The sequence below is a fragment of the Stigmatopora argus genome, chromosome 8 (assembly GCF_051989625.1).
Source record: "Stigmatopora argus isolate UIUO_Sarg chromosome 8, RoL_Sarg_1.0, whole genome shotgun sequence".
NCBI lineage: Eukaryota > Metazoa > Chordata > Actinopteri > Syngnathiformes > Syngnathidae > Stigmatopora > Stigmatopora argus.
In genome coordinates, this window is record NC_135394.1 from 7,028,019 (window position 1) to 7,049,297 (window position 21,279).

Sequence of the window (21,279 nt, forward strand, 5' to 3'; positions counted from 1 at the left end):
TTCAACTTTTTTCAGAACCAGGTGCCTGCCCAAAATTAAGGTCAAATGGGTAACTCTTGCTGACATCATCATACATTAGATTGATGTTGCAAACACCTCAGCACACAGTTTCTGGTGCCCAAAAAGCAACAGGAATAACATGCACTAACATGATAACAATACATGGTCTTTGGGACAGAAATTTAGACTTTCAATTTTTTATCCTTCTTTTTTTCCATCTGCTGTGTAACATGCCTTTTTCTATTAGAGCATTATTACACAACACAGTGCTCCTCATTGCTCACCTTGGCATTGTGTATCCTTCATGCCTGGTTCAAAACCAGCCGAGCAAGTGCAGGCACCCACAGGAACCATCCATTCTCCATCTCCATTGCAGTAAAGTTTAAGTGGCACAGACACTTCCAAGGCATTTGGGACACAGGTTCCAGGTGCAATCACCAAAGACGTTGCCTCAGCTCCAGTTGCTGTCTCTGGAAATACTGCAAAGTTTGCAATGGTGGTCGAGCACTTCTTATAAAAAACCCTCACTGAGATGAGTGACATGCAAGCCCCAAGGTCCTGGAAGGCCAAGTAGAACCCAGCTTTAGACAACGGCCCAAAGCTTCTGACTTTAGTATTAACCAGTCCAGCATCTAGTTTGGAAAAGCTAGTATCGGGGGCAATGGTGTCCACTTTGACATATGGGTTTTCCATCCAGAATGGACTGGTTGCCGTGGCTGAATCGGAGTCAGATTCGTAGTAGAAGAGGTTGAACGTCTCTTTGCAAGAGCCTGGGATGTTTGGGATGCTGTTGCAATCACGGACTGTGAATTTCATCTCCACATATACACGCAGCACATCCTTTCTTGCGATGAAGTCACTGCGTAGCCAATTATTCTGGTTGAGCTCCCTTACATTACAAACTTGATAAGTCCGGATGGGATTCATTGCATCATCATAGCCACTCACTTCTTCCCACTAGAAAGAAACAGACAAAGATATTTACAACAGCAAATTGAAAGGGGATAAATATTACAAAAACTATTGCGGGTTATTACTATGTATTGCCTATCAAGGCTAATAAAAAAACAGCATCCATCTATCTTTTTTATATTGAGTGTCATTTGTTTGTGGGAGTGTATCTAATGAAATTGACAGTGACTGATTATGTGTCCTTAGTTATTGTAGAAAAAAGGCGAGCACTGCAAATTCATCACACTGACGGCAGCCTGACATATTTTAAGACAGACTCCAGTGCATATTAAGCAAATCCAGTTATCAGAATGGTGGAAACATACATATAGCTTCATTGCCAATTATACTTTAATTAAAGTGATCAAAGGATCAATTACAAAGGATTGAACAGGGTTAAAATTTCTTAACTTATGGTGAGTGAACACAACCCCTGCTATAGGAATTTTTTTCTATAGTAAGCAGATTTTCAGTCATGAATGAGGACACCACAATTAAATGGTCTCAGTATCAAACGATGATTGGTCTGAGTATAGAGTGTCTGACTGGTTGCGTGTGCCGAAAGATCTCTTCTGCTTTTTTCTTCTTCTTTTTTTTTAGTTAGAGTTGTGAAGGCTGGTTTTCTCTATCTCTCTACTTGATCTCAGTATTTCATAATGGGCTTTCAGGTACGACTGATACTGCCCAAATATAAGCCTATTATAACATTCAGAAAATGCAAATAGTCATTTGTCATCTCTCAATATAGGCAACATTAGCATGTAATAAACATGTCACACACACTAGCTAAGCCATTTTTTTTAAATATGGAGGCTCACTTCATACCAGGGTTCAACTCCAGTCTGTTTTCCATATCTCCCTCCTCCACTACACCTGAATCAAATGATCAACTCATCAGCAAGCTGTCCAGAAGTCTGATAATGATCCGGATTATTTGATTCTGGTGTGTTGGAGGAGCGAGACATTGAAAACAGACTGGATAGGTGCCCTTGAGGACCGGAGTTGGTGACCCCTGCTTTAGACTGTCCATCAATTGAAGAGGAGGGTATTTTTGAGTTGCATGCTGGATTTAATTAAGAATTTGCAGCCACATATAATCATGATTGGGAAGGGGTCAGAGAGCGGGAAAATAAGATAGACATCATTGATGAGACATAAGCTATGTTGATGGTTTGTTCCTTTGATTGTTGCAGCGAGTAGCTCTGGCTCCATTAAGGATGAGTTACTTATAGCAAAATAATGGGAACAGTTTGAATAAGAAGAGTGGGTGACTTAGAACAGTTGGGGTGGAATTTCCTTGTCAGTGCGCTGGGGTGTAAACAAAGTATAAAAATGGGGGTGCCACCTTTCAGGGCACAAGGGCCACAGTGAGAGGCCCCTCTGGACAAAGCACTGGGAGGAGTGCTGGTGGGCTTTAAAGTGTAGTTGAGGAGGTCAAGACTCTTTTCTGGCCTCCTCCTTCACAAAATGTGAAAACCTCATGGGAAAACATAATGAAAGTGTCACTGGTAGTTTGTGTGTGGTAGATTCCAGTGGGTGCAAAAGGTCAATGTCAAAAGATAGGCTAACCCATTAGGAAAGATGGAGGTAAACATGATACATATATTGTATTGTATATCTATTTGAATACATGAGCATACTCTTGAGGAAAGGGCCATGTACATACACATTAAATTTATGTAAACAAAAGGCAAATGTACCTCAAAGTCAGGATATAGGTTCATTAAAATTACTGTTCAACTTATTCATCTACCAGGTAGGTAACCTGGGCTAATTTGATGACTTTACAAACCTATCAAAAAATAATATTTCACCGTCTACTTTAAATAGTAAATTAGATACAATTGTAATCATTACCTCTGGGTAGGTATTGGATTAGTGATGTTTCATTGCATGAAACAAATGAAATGATTTTCAAATCAACACTACATTTTTTTTTTGCTTTGAATGTCCATATCGGATTTGTAGTACATTGGCTGACTGTAATTTACACTCCGAGTACTAGTAGTGTAGCACTTCACAAAGCTGAGTGAATAGCTTGGTGCCGTGATCACATCTCCCTAAAATATATAGGGTCGCCTTGAGATGTATCTAATTTCATGCACAGTGTTAGCAAAAGTGTGTGATGTCACATCAAATACGCTGCATAAAAACTCACTCCAGTCTCAGGTTGTGCAGTCCAGGCTAATTCTGTAGTGGCCCACTTTGTGTCCATCAGTGTTTCTGGAGAGATGAGCAGAAGATCCAGGTCAGAGAAAAAACAAAGAATAAAGCAATTTCTAAATTTACAATCACTGTCATCAAGATAGAAAACTTTCACTAGCTTCACAATCATTGTCATAAAACAAAGAACATTGTGGTGTTGTAAACGGTTAGCGAAAACATTTAATGTATAATGATGTCATTTTCAGACTTAAAGCAGTATTGCAGATTAGACAAAGAATCCTTGTTTGAATATGAGCGGAAGATCTCCAGACAGGAATCCCAATGGCATTTAAGTGAAGTGATATGGACCATTTTATGGCATCTGCTTGTTAAACTAATTAGCTTTAATTAAACCTGGCTGTACACAGGAAGAAGGGGGAGAAAAACAAACCACTGTATGGGTAGCACCTATCTATAAAAAAAGGTTCTGCTTCACAGAGAGCTCTCACACAAACAAACACACACACAGTAACAGGCAGTAAAATCTCACATGATATATAAGCCGACAGAAGTCTAAAAGAATAAGTGATAAAGGAATAGTTCTAGTCCTGAACAAAGGTTAACACACTTCAATTGGTTTCACTTTAGACAAAATGACACACTTTTAACTCTTAACTTGCAAATAAACGCTTAAGGTTTGCACTTCATACACAATATAGTGGACAATGCAGACTGCTGCAAACCGTCTTTTCTACTAGGAACCTGCATTTCCTGCTTTGTCTTCTTCCATGCTGCCAACTTAGTGCTAGCAGGGAAAGAGGAAAATGAATGTGAAGTCTTTTATTACCTGGAGCTTGAGGCACAACATGAAGCCACTGTTATTATTTCTATCACTGTGCCATGAGACAAGATAGCCTAAAATGATGAAAGCGCAGGGATGGTTAGAGGGCTAAGATTCATTCTGGTCATCAGTAGAACAATGAAATTACTTATCTTGCCTCCCCACTGCATGTCTCCTCCTAGAGTGACATTGGTTGCCAATAAAATACACGATATGGATAAACCTGCTCTCTGGTCAGAGGTCACTGATTTTGGGCATGTTTGAGTTAAACCCAGAGTTGTTTAATAGGGTTAATATCCATGATCTATGGAGGCCTGCAAATGTTCTTAGGCAGCAGGATTATGCAATCACTACTTAGGATATTTCTGGTTTAGACAAAGAATTGTGAGTTAATGTTTTGTACATGGATGTATGACTGTAGCCCTGCTAAGCACAAAAGTTACCAAAATGTATGACAAAACGAAACATCAAATCTGAGTGTCCATGTTACAAGTAACTTTAGCTTTCTTCCCGCCGACATAATGGCCTAGAACGTTGAAGCCAGTCATAACTGTGCCTATGGGAGTGGCTCCGGGAGCTGAAGCAAATAGAATGTACACGCAGCTGTACAAAGTCAAAGCCAGCTTACTTTGTCAACCATTCAGTGACTCTGTGCTGATGCTGAAAAAACTTTAGAAAAGACAAATAACAAAGGCTTGTACTTTTGTTGTTGCACCCTTTTTTGTATGACCCCACCATTTCCCCCCAAGCAAGCACAGGCTTTGGTTTTCATCTCACAAAGCGTGCCAATGAAGTTGCAGAATGACTCATGTCATAACAATGAGTGATTTGAGGTCTGCTATTGATACCTATGTAGGAAGTAAGTGTGATGTCTTTTAGAAATCATACACCTACCCGAACTGTTGTGTCATATTATTCATATTATTATTATTATTATTGTCGTTGTTATTATGCATGAGCTGTAAGTACATTGACCAGACTTATCATTATAGCTGACCTTGCTGAGAAAGACGCCCACTGCAGTACAGTTCGAAATGAAAAGGAAGTAACAATGAGGGAGGAAGAATGAGTGGTTGGAAAATGAAAAGGAGACATGCAAAGCATACACCTGGGCAATTTCACTTTGGAGTTTTGACCATTCAAGAATGCAGAAACAACATGCATACAACACAAAGCCTTTCCTGATGCATCTGCATTGTTGAAACTCACCAGGCCTGCGCTTGCATGCATCCCAAAGTGTATGTGCGGGTGTTTTGTGTGTGTGTGTGTGTGTGTGTGTGTGTGTGTGTGTGTGTTTGGTGCAAAGCCCTGTATTGTGCCCAAAGTGGAGCACACATTCTGAGTCAATAGGCCAAAGAAAAACCCTGGATGACCCCTCTCTCACCTGCCCTGTCCCTATTCGTCAGGTCGGTATATCATTATACTGTGTTGGTTTGAATGATATCCATAATTCAATAGGAATATTCATAAATACATACATTACAGTAAAATATTTGTTACCCAATATATATGTATATATATATATATATATATATATATATATATATATATATATATATATATATATATATATATATATATATATATATATAATTTTTTAGGAAAACAAAACATGGTATTATAGTATAATTTCTTTGTTTGGTGAGTGAGTTGATGAGAAGGACAGGTTGAGATGAAAAATAGACCAAGCTCAAAATGAGGACCCTACTAGTACACAGGACATACTGTGGTGTATGTTTCAGCATTAACATCATTTCATTAAACTTGTCCCATTCCAGGATGTGCATGTGCATTTAGATGTGGAGTGATTGAAGCTTAGCGTAAAATGGAAAACCAAACAAAGTAGATCAGACGAATGAACATGCAAAATGTTGGATGTAAAAGATCAAACACACAGGAGCTCCTTATCTTGTCATCCGTTGCTTATTTTGTCTGACACAACCTTTTTTACTGGTTCTTCCAAGAAGACCGGCATTTGTGTGTGTGCTTGTGTGACAGATGTGACTTGCAGCAAACAGTACATGGAAATGTTTTTAAAGCTCCATCTGCTTGCAGAGTCTATTCAATTAGCACGTCACTGCTTGCGCAACCTTGGAATGCTTTAGTAAAGCATGATTAATGATTTAGGTCAAAGGTACCTGAGATTGCCATAAAATTGCAGTAGAATTTTCTTGCCACAGATTATGTAAAGGAAAAAATGCAGGAAAAATAATTAGAAATATCCCATAAAAGTGCCACACACACACACACACACACACACACACACACAAAAGGTAAAGGTACATGCAAATCACCTCTTCATCCTTTCTTTCATCCTGTAATGACAGGGCTGGGATAATAATGTGGGAGGGCCTTTTAAAATATTTCTTTAACAGGAGACTACCGACGTAAAGAATCGAAAGACCATAATTGTGGGAAAGGAATGTTGTGTTATCTCTGTGGACAGGTGAATGTGCTATCTTGAATACCTCTGTATCCGGTTTAAAGTTGCAGACACAACAATTAATCAAGTCACGCAAACAGCGAGCAAACACTTTGCCCTTTGATCAGAATAGCACACAATTTTTTTTTAAAGTAGCATGTGGACTTACAAAAATGCTTAAAAAATATATAAATACATTTTTAAAAACACACATTTTCCGCCTTTGTGGAGGCTTATGATCTCCAAAGTGCCCTTTTAGAAATAAATAATTTTAATGACTACTTTTGCGCTGGCCAACAATATGACTCCCCTCATTTAGCCTGATAAATTTAGTCAAACATGAAAGTTGCAAGATGAGTAAAAACGTCATATGAAGGGCATTTACGCCAATAATGACTCCCTGAAATCTTTACCTTTAGGCCTCCTCCTTCATAGCTTAATTATCTTCCCCTGACCTTTTTCTCCGAATTGCTTTTGTTTCGTTGTTCCACAGTCAAACACGGCGAGCACATGGCAACTGAGGATGGGGTGGCCACTCCATTAAAATACGACGGCGTCTGGTTGGCAAACACTTAAGCCTCTGTTTAGCCACAGAAACAGTGAAATGTGTCAACATGAAGTGTGAGGACCCCAAGCTCAACTTATTAGTGCTATTAGCATGATTGCTTTGCTCACTATCTTTGTTGGCTCGGCTTTTGTCGTCCACAGAGAAGCTGTGGCATAGAAAAAGGAAGAGGAGGGACAAAAAGAGACCAGGAGGAGAGGCTCTATTGAAATTCAAATTGTTCATTTTGCCTTTGTACGGGGCCAGAGAGCCATGATTAGAAGAAGTCCATCCCCCACTTTTTTTTAAATAGTTCTCTGCACAACCTCCTCTTTAACACAAACACACACACGGAAGGACGGTAATTGGTTGCTGTGAGATATACGGGGCAAAGAGATGATTCCTCTGTGGAATTCCTGAACGGACTTGCCTCCCATGACAAATGCCCTCCTTCTCCTGTGTTCTGTCCACCCTCCCTCACACACACATGCACACCCACACCCCCATACCTCAACCCACTAGCACTCTGTGTCAGTCAGGCCACAATGGCTGTCATACAAGACGTTTGTGGTCTGTTTGTGTCTAATAGGGTTACACTCCTGAAGCCAAGCAAATAAGCCTTCTGCTTACCTTGCTGTCTCTGTCTTCCTTGCGCATCATTACTCTCAGAAGTCTGATGAACTGTCTTTGCCCTCTACATTTGTCACAAGGTTTTTGTTCTCAATTATTTTCTTCCTTGTCAAGCTCAGCTCTGCTTGAGTCCCAACAGTATCGGTCTCACTTTGAATTGAAATATGTGAGTTAACAGAGATAATTTGTGACAAACTGGACATTGCTTGCACATTACATCCTTGCGAATTATTTGTATGCTATTACAACCGCTCCTTCGATTGCCTTTTTGTGAGACTAATGAAGGAAAAGCCTAGATCCTGTATAGCTGATGAAATGGGCCTCTTTGTCTTTGTCTCCTCCCCCATCCTTCATCTCTTTCCCCCTAAGCCCGCTGTTAGTTGCCCTCTCCGCCGTCTTCTCTCACTAACTCCCTAATTACAAAGCAAAGAGGATCTGACGAAACAGGTAGCCCCAGGGCCAGATGTCTGTAAACCAGGTGTGCCTCTCCTTGAATTTGTGAGTACTACGTGGGCATGTATCATGTGCAAGGCTGGGCACTCACAATGTGTTTACTCATTAGAGGTTTTTGCTACACACGAACAGAAGCAGACCAAAATGGGACACCTTTGATTAAACTAACAAAATGTTTCCAATTGACTCATGCCAGTTACAAGATGAAACAGGGCCAATATCAAAATGCATAAGTCATTATAATAAGTATGAATTGTGTCTTGTAATAAAGCCTGTGGGAATAGGCTTGTTAACCAGCTCCACTCACGAAATGTAGTGTAACACCAACTGATGCCCACAATTGTAGACACATTTTCTTTTTTTAAGGGTTTGCCACACTCGCCTTCATTCATTGATCTATTGATAGAATGTCTTCAAAATCAATTTCCAGAAAGGGTTCATCTGATTTATTTCTGTGTTGTCCCATTTAGGAGTGTTTTGTTATTTTCCAAGTACTAATGAAACTGCTGTTACAGCCCACTTATGTGTTTGATTGCTTGGAACCTCTGACTTTTTAGTTCCTGTTAAGAACACGACAAAACCATTTCAGATCTGATAAGTTTCGTTTTCCAGCCTTAACATTCCCCATTTATCTTTCTGTCTTGATGTGCCTCGTCATTGAACGTGTGTTTTGTTATCTTCATGCATGTGTTACGCTCACAAGAATGTTCATTTGTGATTTAACAGTTGTCATGTGCTGATTTCATTGATATTTTTTTCAATTCTGCCTGGTAAGGCTGCTAGGCTTTACTGTAAAATGGTCTCGGTAGTAGTCATCAGACCGCTGCTGATTCATCCAAGGCTGTCTGACATTTTGTCAGGTCATTGCCTAGATTTAGGATTTCTCGTAAGATACAAATCATGCTGTCACATGTCTGATGCTGACGTCATATTTAAACTGAGTGCAAACTCATTACTCACCTATTTAGATATCTCACGATATTAAGGTCAACAAATGCTGGACGATAAATTAGACCCATAATGTTATCCAATGTTTTGCTTCCGAGAATCAAAGTTTCTACGTGCTTTGGAAAGCTGCCTAACTCATTTGAAAATGTTACCGGCAACAAGTATGTTTTTAACCACATGCAGGATTTGGCACAAGGCCAGATTTCTCAGTGGAGATGCAATTTTTACATGAGATACAATGGGACCTCTGCCAAAATCGACCAGTTTTTAGCCTTGAGGTAATTTCTACACTTGTATTTTTCATTTTCTATATTTACTTATCCATTTCTGCTCCAAGCTCCAGTTACACAAAGAGCTAACTGAAAATACAGTTTCACTCTGAAATTGGATTCTTAAGACCAAACAGACGCAGACTTGAACAGATTTCCCCCAATGTGTGAGCTGCCTTGATGTCATCACCTGATTTTCTGGTGAATGACTCAGTCAGCTGCGATTGAAAAATGCAAACAAGCGAGCAGGGAGCATGTTTGCCTTCACCCTGCAGAACTGCATATGGAAATAGCGATCACGATTGTCAAATTCCGTGGGTGTTCGCGTGCGAGAGCTTGTATTAGTCAGCGTGAGAGGCGACGCGAGACTGGGTAATCTAGACTTTGTGTGCGTATTTGTTTTTTTGTAAATCTACAGCTGGTAATTTAATTCCATTTCACCTCAGGCCCCTAGGGAGGCTGTATTACCTGCAATACGACTCACATTTGAACCCCAATATGGAGTGAGTGCAACCTCAGCAAGCTCTGATTGATTTATGAGATTGTCACAGAGATGAGAGGCAAACACACGCACAGGCAGAGCACATCTCGGACTTCTATAAAAAGACTTGAAACAAACCAAAATAACAAGCAGGATACATTCATCCAAACTCCCAACATAATCATTACCAACATTCAACTCTTCCTATTCATAAGACATACTGTAAAAGCTATCAAGATATTTTGTGCATGTCTTTTAGGGAGGAGAACAGTCACCTGCTACATCTGTCCTGTTACCCCTGAACATTATTGATCAGTAGTGGAAATTATATCTTGCATTTATTTAGCTTCAAGTTTAAAAATAACTAAGAATTCTGCTCAACCACACCATGCAGTTTTAACACCCTGCCATACAGAACCGATAAAATATTTAAAGGCTATAATTGCAAAGAGAGGCTGCATTTCAAAAACATAACATTTATCTATGAAGGGTGGGAGAAATGAGATGTTCCAAGCCGGAACAAAGAAGGAGAGCGATGGAATGCAGATAATAGACATGGAAGGCAAAGGTAGGTGTACAGGTAACAAAGGAGACATATGAGAAGAAAAGGAAAAAGGTGTTCAACTCTTTCCTATTCCCTAAAGCACCAGCTCTGCTTTCATTGCTACAGTGTTTTTGGCATACTGACATACACTGGCCTTCAGAGAGTTGCAGTGTTTGTGCTCAGACATCTACAATGTCTTGTGTGTTCCCTCAAGTGTCTGTCTCTCACATGTAGCCTGACGGTGCCTGATTTTTTTTTCTTTGCATTACTGTAGCCCAGGGAGCCATCATTGACGCCGCTACCAGCCTCTTCCCTGTGGTCGCTTCTACAGCGTCTGTATTTTTTGTTTGCTCTCAGTTTATGTGCCTGTATTAGAATTTACAATCATAAAACTTTATAGATCCAGCAATCCACAGTGCATTAGAAAATGGAACAAAAGAAGGAACATGTTCTGAAGAGAGCTTAGCTGGAATTTCTGTATAAACAGTTTGTCGCTTCTGTATTTGTGTAAATCCAATCACTAGACTGGATGTGAATGTAATATTGTTTGCTCCTTTGTCCACGTCTAGCTCGCCTTAAGTGTATGAATGTTCTCGGAAACACTTTTAATAATAGGAGGTGGGCTAATGAGATGCCTGATGAAGTAGCGGTGTACTAGTTGTCGCCGTGCAGTTCCAAAAGCCAATTTTAGAAAAGCTGTGGGTCAGCAGTGTACAGACCAACAAAGACAAGCCCATGATATGGGATTTGAAGCTGATGTGGTAGTCTTGCATAATTATAAAGTGTGCACTATCATTTGTTTAAATTATTAACACTGTATGAAAAATAGTGTGCAGAAGAGGAATAGCATGTCTAGTGTCATTTCATGTCTTCACAATAGAAATATCCTCTCTCCCCCCTTCTCTTTAACACATGGACACAGAGAAATCCTGTTTATTCATTGAGCTGAATTCTAGAAAGAGCTGGAACCAAGCTATTGAACGAAAGCATCAGCTTTTTGAATGGCTTAACACGACAAGAAAAAGGCTGAGCATCATGTCTCTTTGTGTCAATAGTTACTCAGTTTTTTTCTCTTCCGACATTTTGCCTTCATGCAGTTTTTCCTAATATACAGTCAGTCATCTGACATGGTATCAGATCACTGTACAATACACTCCCATGGCATCAAGTAATGATCATGTTGAATCTAATTAAAGATGTCCACTTCCTGTTACACCCGGAACAGCTGCCTGTGAGTCTGAAATAAGGGGCAAAACCCCGGTGCGGTTGGCATGTTCCACATACCAGTGGCTTCCAATGACTTTAACGCAGTTTAAAAAACACTGCGGTGGTAAAAACCAAAGGTCTTTGAGGTTTGCTTATGTCTTTTTTGTTTCTGATTGTATGGACAACATTAACAAAACAGAACTAAATATACACCAATTTGTGCAAACTGGACATTAAAAAATGATGTCTTTTAACTATTCATGTGGTGATTTAGTGTGATGTTGTACGGTAATTATCATGTCCATTATCTTAATTTTACAGGTATGCCCTTGTGAAATGTAAGGCAGAAAACTAGGGAAATTAAAATAGGAATAAATTGCAAAAGGGGAATTTATCAAATGATTAATTATGCTGCGCCCTCTTTGCTATCACTCATATGAAGACAAAATTAAGGGGCGGGAAACAAAGTCTAAAGTAAAGTCCAGCTTTTCACAGAAGCTCATTAAAAAAAAGCAGATGCTTTTTTTCCTTCTTACCTGCATGCCCAGTCATTAGGCAGGCAGGTCAAAAAATGCAAGAACAAAAGGATGGTTAGTGTAGTTTAAGTGTGGAATGCAACCTGGCGAGTCCAGGCTCTGAGGGTGTGTATGACTGACAAGGAGCAACATACAAAAGCCTTTTCTAGTAAAGGCATGCAAAATCACAACCACCAAGATCATATTAAATAACCAATATATCTTCTTTACTTGCATGTAAAATAGAAGCAAGGAAGTGTTGCTTAGAGCAGTGGACACCTCCATGTCAAATGCTGCAGTTGAAGTCTGGAAAAAACTCAAAACATGCACCTTTACAACAGCTATTTATAGGAAACACATTGCGTTTGTCCTTTATTTTTGCCCCATAAATCCTTTATTTTGTTTTCACATTCTAAAGATGCTTCTGCTTCCAAGCTTTGGGGTAGAGGAGTGTCTATGCAACAAAACCCTGGCAGCAGCATGATCCACTGTTAAAAGACGGATAAAGTCTGATTTCTGTCTGCTTGTGTTTGTTGATTACACTTAAGCATTGTTTTATGGCCCATGATGACAAAGAAGCAGGATATAAAAGGGGATAATGTAATTATGTCAGGATTGAAGTCTGTTGCTTGCAATATTTTGAGGCACATAAATGTCCTTTGTTTAACATATGTAAATAAAAAAATCATCATTATTATTAATGGCTTAAATGTTTGAGTAAAAAAAATGCTGGCACATTGAGGCCCTCTCTTTCTCTCGTCTCTCCTTATACTGCAAGATCGCCAACAACTTAATTAATCCAACACTTAGATGCTATAATAACTTGACTTGTTAGACCTCTACTATATGAATGAATATCACCTCTTGGACAGTTAAAGGGAACGCTAATGAAGCGGCATAGCTGGAGAGAGTGAGAGCAAAAAGAGCAGTAATAAAAAAAGGTCACTAATATGATAGATTTTTAAATCCATTTATAGAACATTTTGCCGTTTTAATTCCCAATGCAGCAAATGTGTGCAGTTTATGAAAAGAAAAAGGGAAATTATCTAGTTGGATGTTATTTCCCACTGCAATATTGTGATCTTCCTATTTCACTTTTAACTGGACCAATTGATTGGCAACTATAATTCCACAGTAGACAGGCTAGGTTTACACTTCCAAACAGCCAGAGAACTTTCACTTACCAGAAGCTAGGAAGTTTTCGGATATATTTGTGGCTGAAAAATTATTCTAGTCAACATTGAATTTAGCTGAAAAAGAATTCTAGTCAACATTGAATTGAATTTAATGTTTTTATTGTGATTATACACGTATAATGAGATTTCAAATCTTTCACCACATAGTGCACAAATAACAGCAAATGGACAAATAAATCAATAAATAAGTAGTCCATGTGAGGTCAGCGCTTATTTCCATCTGAAGTCCAGGATGAGTTCTTTATTGCTCAATATTTTTTTAATAATAGTAGTTTTCTGACAACTGAATTTATAAGTCATTGTTTGTGCTAACACAAGAACTTAAATATACACAATTACAAACACATTTATTTTTATATACATGTATTCCATGGGGTGCAATGTGGGTAAACAACACACATGGCTTTAAAGAGATGAGGGCAGATGGCCAAGATTATAAAATGCACATTAACGTCTCATTGTATGAGGACGATTTGAGAATATGTAAACTTTCCTCATGTTATAGATATGTACGTGCACATTTTCTATTTCTAGGATTTTGTGCAGAAGAGTGTATGTATAGTGATAGTGACTGCAGTTGATTCACTGTTGTTCTAGACAAGTTGCCAGAGGGGACAATAAGTTCATCCTGATCCTGACTGACTTAATGTAGCAAACAATTGGAAACTAAAGTGACCCAGTTACATCATTTCATGTTGCTTGGTACATGAGAAAATGTTAATACTCAATAGTAATATTAAATTTGATGATGTGAAGGAACCTGTGAAACTAATGGAGGAGAGCGCAACATGTCAAATTTTGAGTTAGACCACATTATCTGGTCAGTCTTTTGGTCAGGGAGTGGTGTGGTCCCAATGCTTATTAGATATTAATGTATTTAAGCCTTGGAGGAGCCACTGGATAGATAGCCCGGGCACTCGCTCTGGGCAATTAAAAGAAATTGATGGATGGACAGACATCTAACTCTTCTGGGGTCCATATGGCAAGGGGGCTTTCAGAGGCCCGCTTCAATTACGTAAAGACCTCTGCGCAATGGCATGACACACGCAAGGCCCAGCAACAGAAGAAAAATCCATTGGTTTACACACAACTGCACACGTCTAAAATGTGTGTATTTTCCAAAGTAGCCAGACTTTGTATACTGCACACACACACATCTTTCATAACTGTGCCCAGAGACAAACCCATGTCTTCTTCCTCGAAAGATGGATATCTAAATAACCACATCATGAATACAGAACCCCTTGCACCACTGAACCATGCGCAAGAATCCGCTAAGTGTATAGCGACCCGATTAGACTCAAACCAGCCAACCGACCATAAGTTTGTCTGCCTTATGGCCCTTTACCTGGAGGTATCCTGTTGCCCTCAAACGCCTCGTGTGGAAGCATAAATCTCAGCCAGAGAAGCTGTTTACACAGCAATGTGAAACTATGCAGGACAACATGGAATGAATAGGAAGTGACGTGTGTTGAAATTTCACACCTTAGCAGAAAAATTACAACCTGTGAAACTTTAAAAATCCGTCATTTCCTGTATCCTCAAAGGGCCTTTGGGATGAACCTCTTTGCCCTAAAAATATGCCTTGTTTTTTTTTCAAATAGTCAGCCATCTATCTCACCATTCTTTTGGGACAAGACAAGAACACTATGTGGGCTAGACTGCGTGCGGGCCAATGTATTATTCACCATCCAATGACGTGTTACTACAGCTGGCAACTCACAAGCAGACGGATGTCACCCATCACCCACACACTTCATCTATCTCCACACGCACACATGCATACAAGGCCAACAGGCTTTGACTGATTGATTTACAGAGCATACAATGGATGTTATTGCACATACATGTCATTTTCACACATTTTTATGTATAGCTTAAACACATCTATATTTGCTTATAAACATAATTTTGTCAGTTATACTTTTAAAAAGAGTGTCTTGTTTATTTTATACAATATTACATGCAAAACACTTTAAATTATGTTTAAGATTTAAATTTAAATTATTGTTTTAATGTTTAAATTAAAACTGAACTACCAAAAGTTATGAATTTCAGTTGATTTGCTTGTGTTGCAAGTTCAAATTCTCACACAAGAGAAAATGTTTTAAAAGAAAATGATTTACTTTCCTAACTTAATTAGTCACTAATATGTTTTTGTCACCTCCTGCCAGTTCTAGTCCTTAAAACACACAATAAGTAGTTAAAAATTAACCATCTATCTGTTTATGCCTAAACCAGGTCATTAGTGTTAGTGTTCAGTGGGACAATCCAAAGAGGATGAAAAAAATTACCTTTACTTTGTCTCACACTGAAATAAATAAAAATAAGATTTCTCGTTAATTCTTCTCAGTGAATGTACAATATATCATGGATGACACAGACGCAGCATAATCCTGACCTCGTGGAGGTCTAGGTAAGCTCGTCTAGGAGTCTGCAAGGCCCCACTCCTGTTTTTGGATCAGCAGTGACCCGATTAGTCATTGGCCCTGACACTGAACCAATCAAAGTAGGGATCTTAAAAATGGCTCCCCAGGGATGCTCGTCAGTAAATCTGACTTGGGACTAGTGTTAATGGGATTCTCCTTTCACTAAACCAAGGCTACAACAGATTGGACCAACTGGCCCTGGGCAGTAAAATCACAATTTAAAGACAGGAAAAAGGCATTTGAGGCAGGCTGTTTGTATTCTAAATTGTATTAAAATCATTTAGGTCGTCAAGGGAACTGTATTAAAATGGGTGCATTTGAAACATTTTGATGTTGAGTTCACTTTTACAACCAAAATAGCACAACCGCTCTGCAAAACTGTGAGTTTGTGAGGCTTCGTGCCTAGCCTCACGGAGGCCAACTTTGGGGGTGGATGTGTGAATGGTAGTATGTCAATGTTGAATGGTTCCAAGGGTAGAAAGGTGGAGCAGAGACCATAACCATCAAGCTACAACGTACACCAGTAACCAACTCAGCCTCGTCATCAGATCGATTCTTCACCTTATCTGTTATTTGTACCTCGCACTACTTATCAAATGTTCAATTTGTACAGCAAACGGTTGATAAGATGAGTTAGCAATCAATTTTGTCTTGTGTCTGCAATACCCTTTTGGTAAAACAAACATTCTTTAAGATAGTAATAAGACACATTAGGTATATGAAAATACAAATACACTACACTCATGAATAAATATTAGTTTTTTAAATAGGCATTGAGACATAAAAATCTATTTCAAAGTGTTGATCACTATGCTATAAAAGTAATTGTTGTTTTATATCTTGCAGCTAATTTGTGAATTTTCTTTATAGAAAATGCTATGACTATTGAATTTGATTAGCATTTCAATATGTTTCTAAAATAAAACAAAAAACTGCAGAGTTGCAAATAACCAACCAGGCCAACGCAGTGAGTTACTTTTTCAGCGCTAGAGTTGCTCTGGGAAAGTGTTAATATTTTACAAACACCAAGTCTGCTATCCTGTACCTCCAGGTTTACATCCATTTTTAATGACTGTGAAGTCTAACTTGAGCTGCTCTATTAATAGATTAATGAATAGGTGAGCAATCGTTTGGATTTATTTATGTTTTAAGTGTTTCCTCATGAAAGGCACTTCTTATATACATTTTCGGAACGCATGCCAGACGTTGTTTAATGCAACTTCAAGGTCACAGAGTGGTCTTTTCACATCGTTTCTCAGATTGTATAGATTAGCTGAAAGCAACACCATTAGTAATGGTCTAATTAGGGGAAAGACCAAAAGATTCTGAACTCCCGGTCGAAGCCTTGATTCATAAATAAGTAAATGCAAGGGCAGTGTGGCTGCCTAATTAACAACGTGTTGAAAAAAAGTTTATGAATCTCAAGAGGGGCCGACCCAATCTGCTTGCGGGGATGGGATATCGGCAGCAATGCTGTCTATCTTCGAGGCATTGATTGATGGTAAACCAAATTGAATCGCTAATCATCACCAGCCTTTTAGTCCCTGCCACCACTGGGGATTGAGAGAGGCCAAAAGTGCCAATGGAGGTAATGCTTTTGTATCCTTTTCCTGACACCGGAGGCTTAAACTTTATAATTCCCTACAACTCTCCCTGACCACACCCCAAACTCCCCTCACTTGACCCCCGCACTCTCCCTTCATCTGGCTAGGGGTTATTGGACACCTGTGGGTGTGAGTTCCCCTTTACACTTTCTTCTGTTTTTCTTCTGCCTGTTTTCACACTTTATGTTGGAGGAATTTAAAACTTTGACGCATCATACCACTCACTCTGCATCCTGCTGTGTTGAAGTGCATTCTTTTTGCATTACACCCCACTTAGTCAAAATTTTCTTTGCTCATGCTGAGAGACATCAAACATGTATTTCACCCTCACAGTCACACTTATTGACATTTTTGAGTGTCTGACCGACCCCATAATGGACGTTTTTGTAAACAGTGGGAAACCAGAGTAAGAAAACCTGCACATGCTAAGATGCTAGAAATAAATTAATAGGAGTTTTGCAGATTGCATTTGGCTTCATTTTTCATGATAGGCTTCTCAGCCAATAAAATGGGAAGTGATAATCATTATCTTATCAGGGTAAGCCTCTCTATACACTAAACAGCATCCATTCAATAGGATTTTATATTAGACAGACAAATGATAACAGGGAAAATAAAATAATACTGCACTTATGTTTTTTGTGAGAAAATGACTGAGATGTGGGTGCAGAATAACACATGATAAGAAGAACTTTTAAGCTTGGTGAAAATCTGGGAGAAGGGGAAGAAATATATAATTAATAGTATCGAAAGGTGAAGCAAATTAAAGTTTTTTTCTTGATATGCTATTAATATTCTGTATGCTGCACGTCAACCAAAGGACAACACCGCCTCCCAATTAAACATAATCCCACATTAAAGAAAGCCATGTTTTTCACCTTTGTTTAACACAGCTTTGATATTTGGAAAATTGAGCATTTGCATATTGAATAGAACCTGCAATAATGCTAGACTTGCAATCACACCTCAAATGAGATTCATGTTTGCACTCTCCCTCCTAACCACTTGTTCAACTTGAATTATTTACCTCCCAAATTCTGCCACGTTTTAATAGTATCGCAGTTCATGTTTTCAAACTGTCATACATCGTTTCCACTGATTAGCACCGGCTACTGACAGAGTCATTAAAAAAAAGACTAAATCTCCTAGATTCTACTAAAATCAGAAAACTTTCATCTGCGGCTGATGCAAGAATTTATGCCAGGAAAAGGAAGAGGATGTAAGGAAGAGACAGTCAGTTAATGAGTGAAAAAAATATATAACTCTACAGTGGTGCATCTCTGCAATGGTGAAATTGTGGAGATCTCTCATTATTTCATCTTTCTATAGTAAATATGTACATCTAATTGAAAGCTGTTTGGTAATACTTTTGTATTTTTGTCTACGTGCAGGTGAATTAGAAATTGGAATTTGAAATTGGAAAATTGGAAATTAGCCGGCGACTACAATCTTACATAGTATTTACATATATATGTTCATTAACATGAATATAATTAATATGTGCTGTCCCTTATCAAATCAATCAACCAATCACTCATTCAATCAACAATGACTAACGATGTTATCATTATTTATTTATACACATATGTTGGTATAAAGGTGTTGATCTTGTTCTATATTAAACTGCAAGTTTTCTCTATTTATAAAATAAAGGAATAAGATGGGAAATTGTGTAGTATTAATGCCAGTTAGTTAGACTCATCAAAATTCCACTCTGTTTGTATTACTGTATTTCTTTATAGAACTACTAAATAAATTGGGTTTTCTATGTTATTGAAAATATTTTGAGATGAGCTCTAGGGGTCTCTAGAACATCAAATTATTGTCACTTTCAACAATTTTGAACAACCGGCAGTACGGCAGAATTTTTTAAAATTAATTATTCAAGCGTAATGCGATGAAAAAAATCAAATGAAAAAGCATGAATATATTTTGTTAAAAGAAGGTTCACTACAAAAACTATGTTATTTTCCTTCCACTTTTTCTTGTACCCCATTAAGTTGAAAGTTTGAACATACTACTCTTCTTGGGCTAAAAATGCAAGGTCAGACACCATGAAAATACTCCAGGTGGAGGCAAGTTGACTTCTTGATCTTTTTTTCCACAATCTTTTCACTCTTCAATTTCAAACACGCACACACTCACACGTCCATAGCTACCCAACATCTCAAATGCCATAATTCAGGAGGAGTACAGCAGATAAGAAACTCTGAGTCTTTGAACTGTCTGCATATTTCAAGCTCCTTCTTCACTCTCAATCTCGGCACTCCCCTGCTGCTCTGTTGAGACTGTGAGGAATAGACTGATCGATGGAGTCTGACAGCAATGAAACGAATGGTAGCAGCTGATTGATTCATTAGTGGTAGAATGAGTGGAGGTAGATGCAGACTGTGACCCCAAGAGCAAGCGAATCTGAATTTGGAGAGTAGTTGCTGTGTGTGCAGTGAGTGGAGGTAATGTGCACATGTGGATGGCCTTCGTATTAGGCAACTGTCACTTCTTGCTTTGTGAGAATGTGTGTGTTAGAGGGAAATTAGAGGTTATAAGGGATTTTGGTGGGGTGTGAGAGGAGAAAAGGAAGCTGTCTGTGCCTTGACTTGGCGCAGAGGCAGGGGTCAGACTGTATTGTGCAGCGCTTTTATCTGGTCTACTGCAATTAGGCTTCACAGCGCTCATTGTCCAAGCCTTGTTAAAATCTGTGCTAACAACCTCCATGTCACAAGCATGGATATAGAATATTTGAAGTATGCTTTATTAACACAATGTGAGTAATTGAGAATTTCGCCTCAGGATATACGCAGTTGATGCCTTTACAAACAATGTAAAATAACAAAAGCAATAAAAAAATGCAGTAATTTAACAGGAGGTCGAGCGCTGGTTTTGCACACCCACACAACTACACACAGTAGCATGCATATATATATATATATATATATATATATATATATATATATATATATATATATATATATATATATATATATATATATATATATATGCAACACTAATATATCATTTAGACATGAACATGTATTTAAAAATCCAGAGTATGTTTCTATCCAAACAACTCAAACAACACCTTCTGTTTCACAATTGTCCAGTCATTTTACCAAAAGGACTGGTGTCAGGACTGTTGGAGTCATTAAACACCCAAAGGGAAACCAGTCGGCACCTCTACATTTGCTTGACTGCCCACTAAGTGTGCGTGATTTAACTGGCCATTTAGGCTATTTGGTCTTTTTATTGTCCCCTTAGTATTGCACTCCCTTAAACATTAAAGTCACTGTGTCTGGGAGACTCGAGAATACCTTAAAGTAAGGTTAAATAAATGCTGCCGCAGCTGGCCGTGTCGGCGGGAGACATCTCCATGGGACCATGGGGATTATGTAAATATCATGACAAAAGGTCACAAGTGAATGGTGCTGCTTCAACTGAAATGTGTGAGTGAGCATTAAAGATGTGTTAGAAAACAAGTTGCGCTGCTCAAAATGCAAACTATTTAAAACCATATTTGTCCTCCAACATGAAGGTTATCTGAATATGTAATATAAGGTAAGCCCTCCATTAGTTTGTGAACTTTTTTCCAAGTAGAAGTGATGCCTGGTTTTCACAGCAAGCATGAGAAGTGAAATAAAAGCAATAGCAACCAGTGAGGTACAATAACTAGATGGTTATTTTTTATGTTTATCTGGGTTACTGATGCGTCTGTTTACAGGATTTATATAAAAAAAAAAACTGAAGAGAATTTGCCCTGTTGACTTCTTTTAAATGTATATATATTCTTTCTTTGTTTTTTATTGAATTGAATAGCTCTGAAAATTGGCAAGTTTGCTTACAAAAACTAGCCTAATCTTGAGAGCTCCTCTAGAAAGGGTCCGAACATGAACCCCTCATAAAAACAGCTGAAGGGTCACAAGACAAGGATATTAAGTAGGGGGAAGCACAGCGTGTACTAAACTTTGTCTAAATGAGATGTTTTTGATACGTACAGCAGGGAAACATTTTCCATTAATACTTGACCACATCGAAAACAAAAACTCCACTGACTGTTAATATCACATCAGTTGTGTCAGTATTTGAACTGCCACTCATGTTATTCAG

At 38.5% G+C, this 21,279-nt stretch overlaps 1 protein-coding gene across 11 annotated transcripts in view; it reads right to left on the reverse strand.

Annotated features, from left to right (window-relative positions):
* Positions 1–21,279, reverse strand: part of ephb3b (eph receptor B3b) — a 48,542-nt gene that overhangs the window by 20,825 nt on the left and 6,438 nt on the right. For all 11 annotated transcript variants that reach the window (XM_077606703.1, XM_077606701.1, XM_077606699.1 and 8 more), the window contains exons 2-3: positions 3,110–3,174; positions 285–957 (exon numbers count right to left, since the gene is read on the reverse strand). In XM_077606703.1, coding sequence (XP_077462829.1) covers positions 285–957; positions 3,110–3,174 — 738 coding nt within the window. The remainder of the gene's footprint in view (positions 1–284; positions 958–3,109; positions 3,175–21,279) is intronic.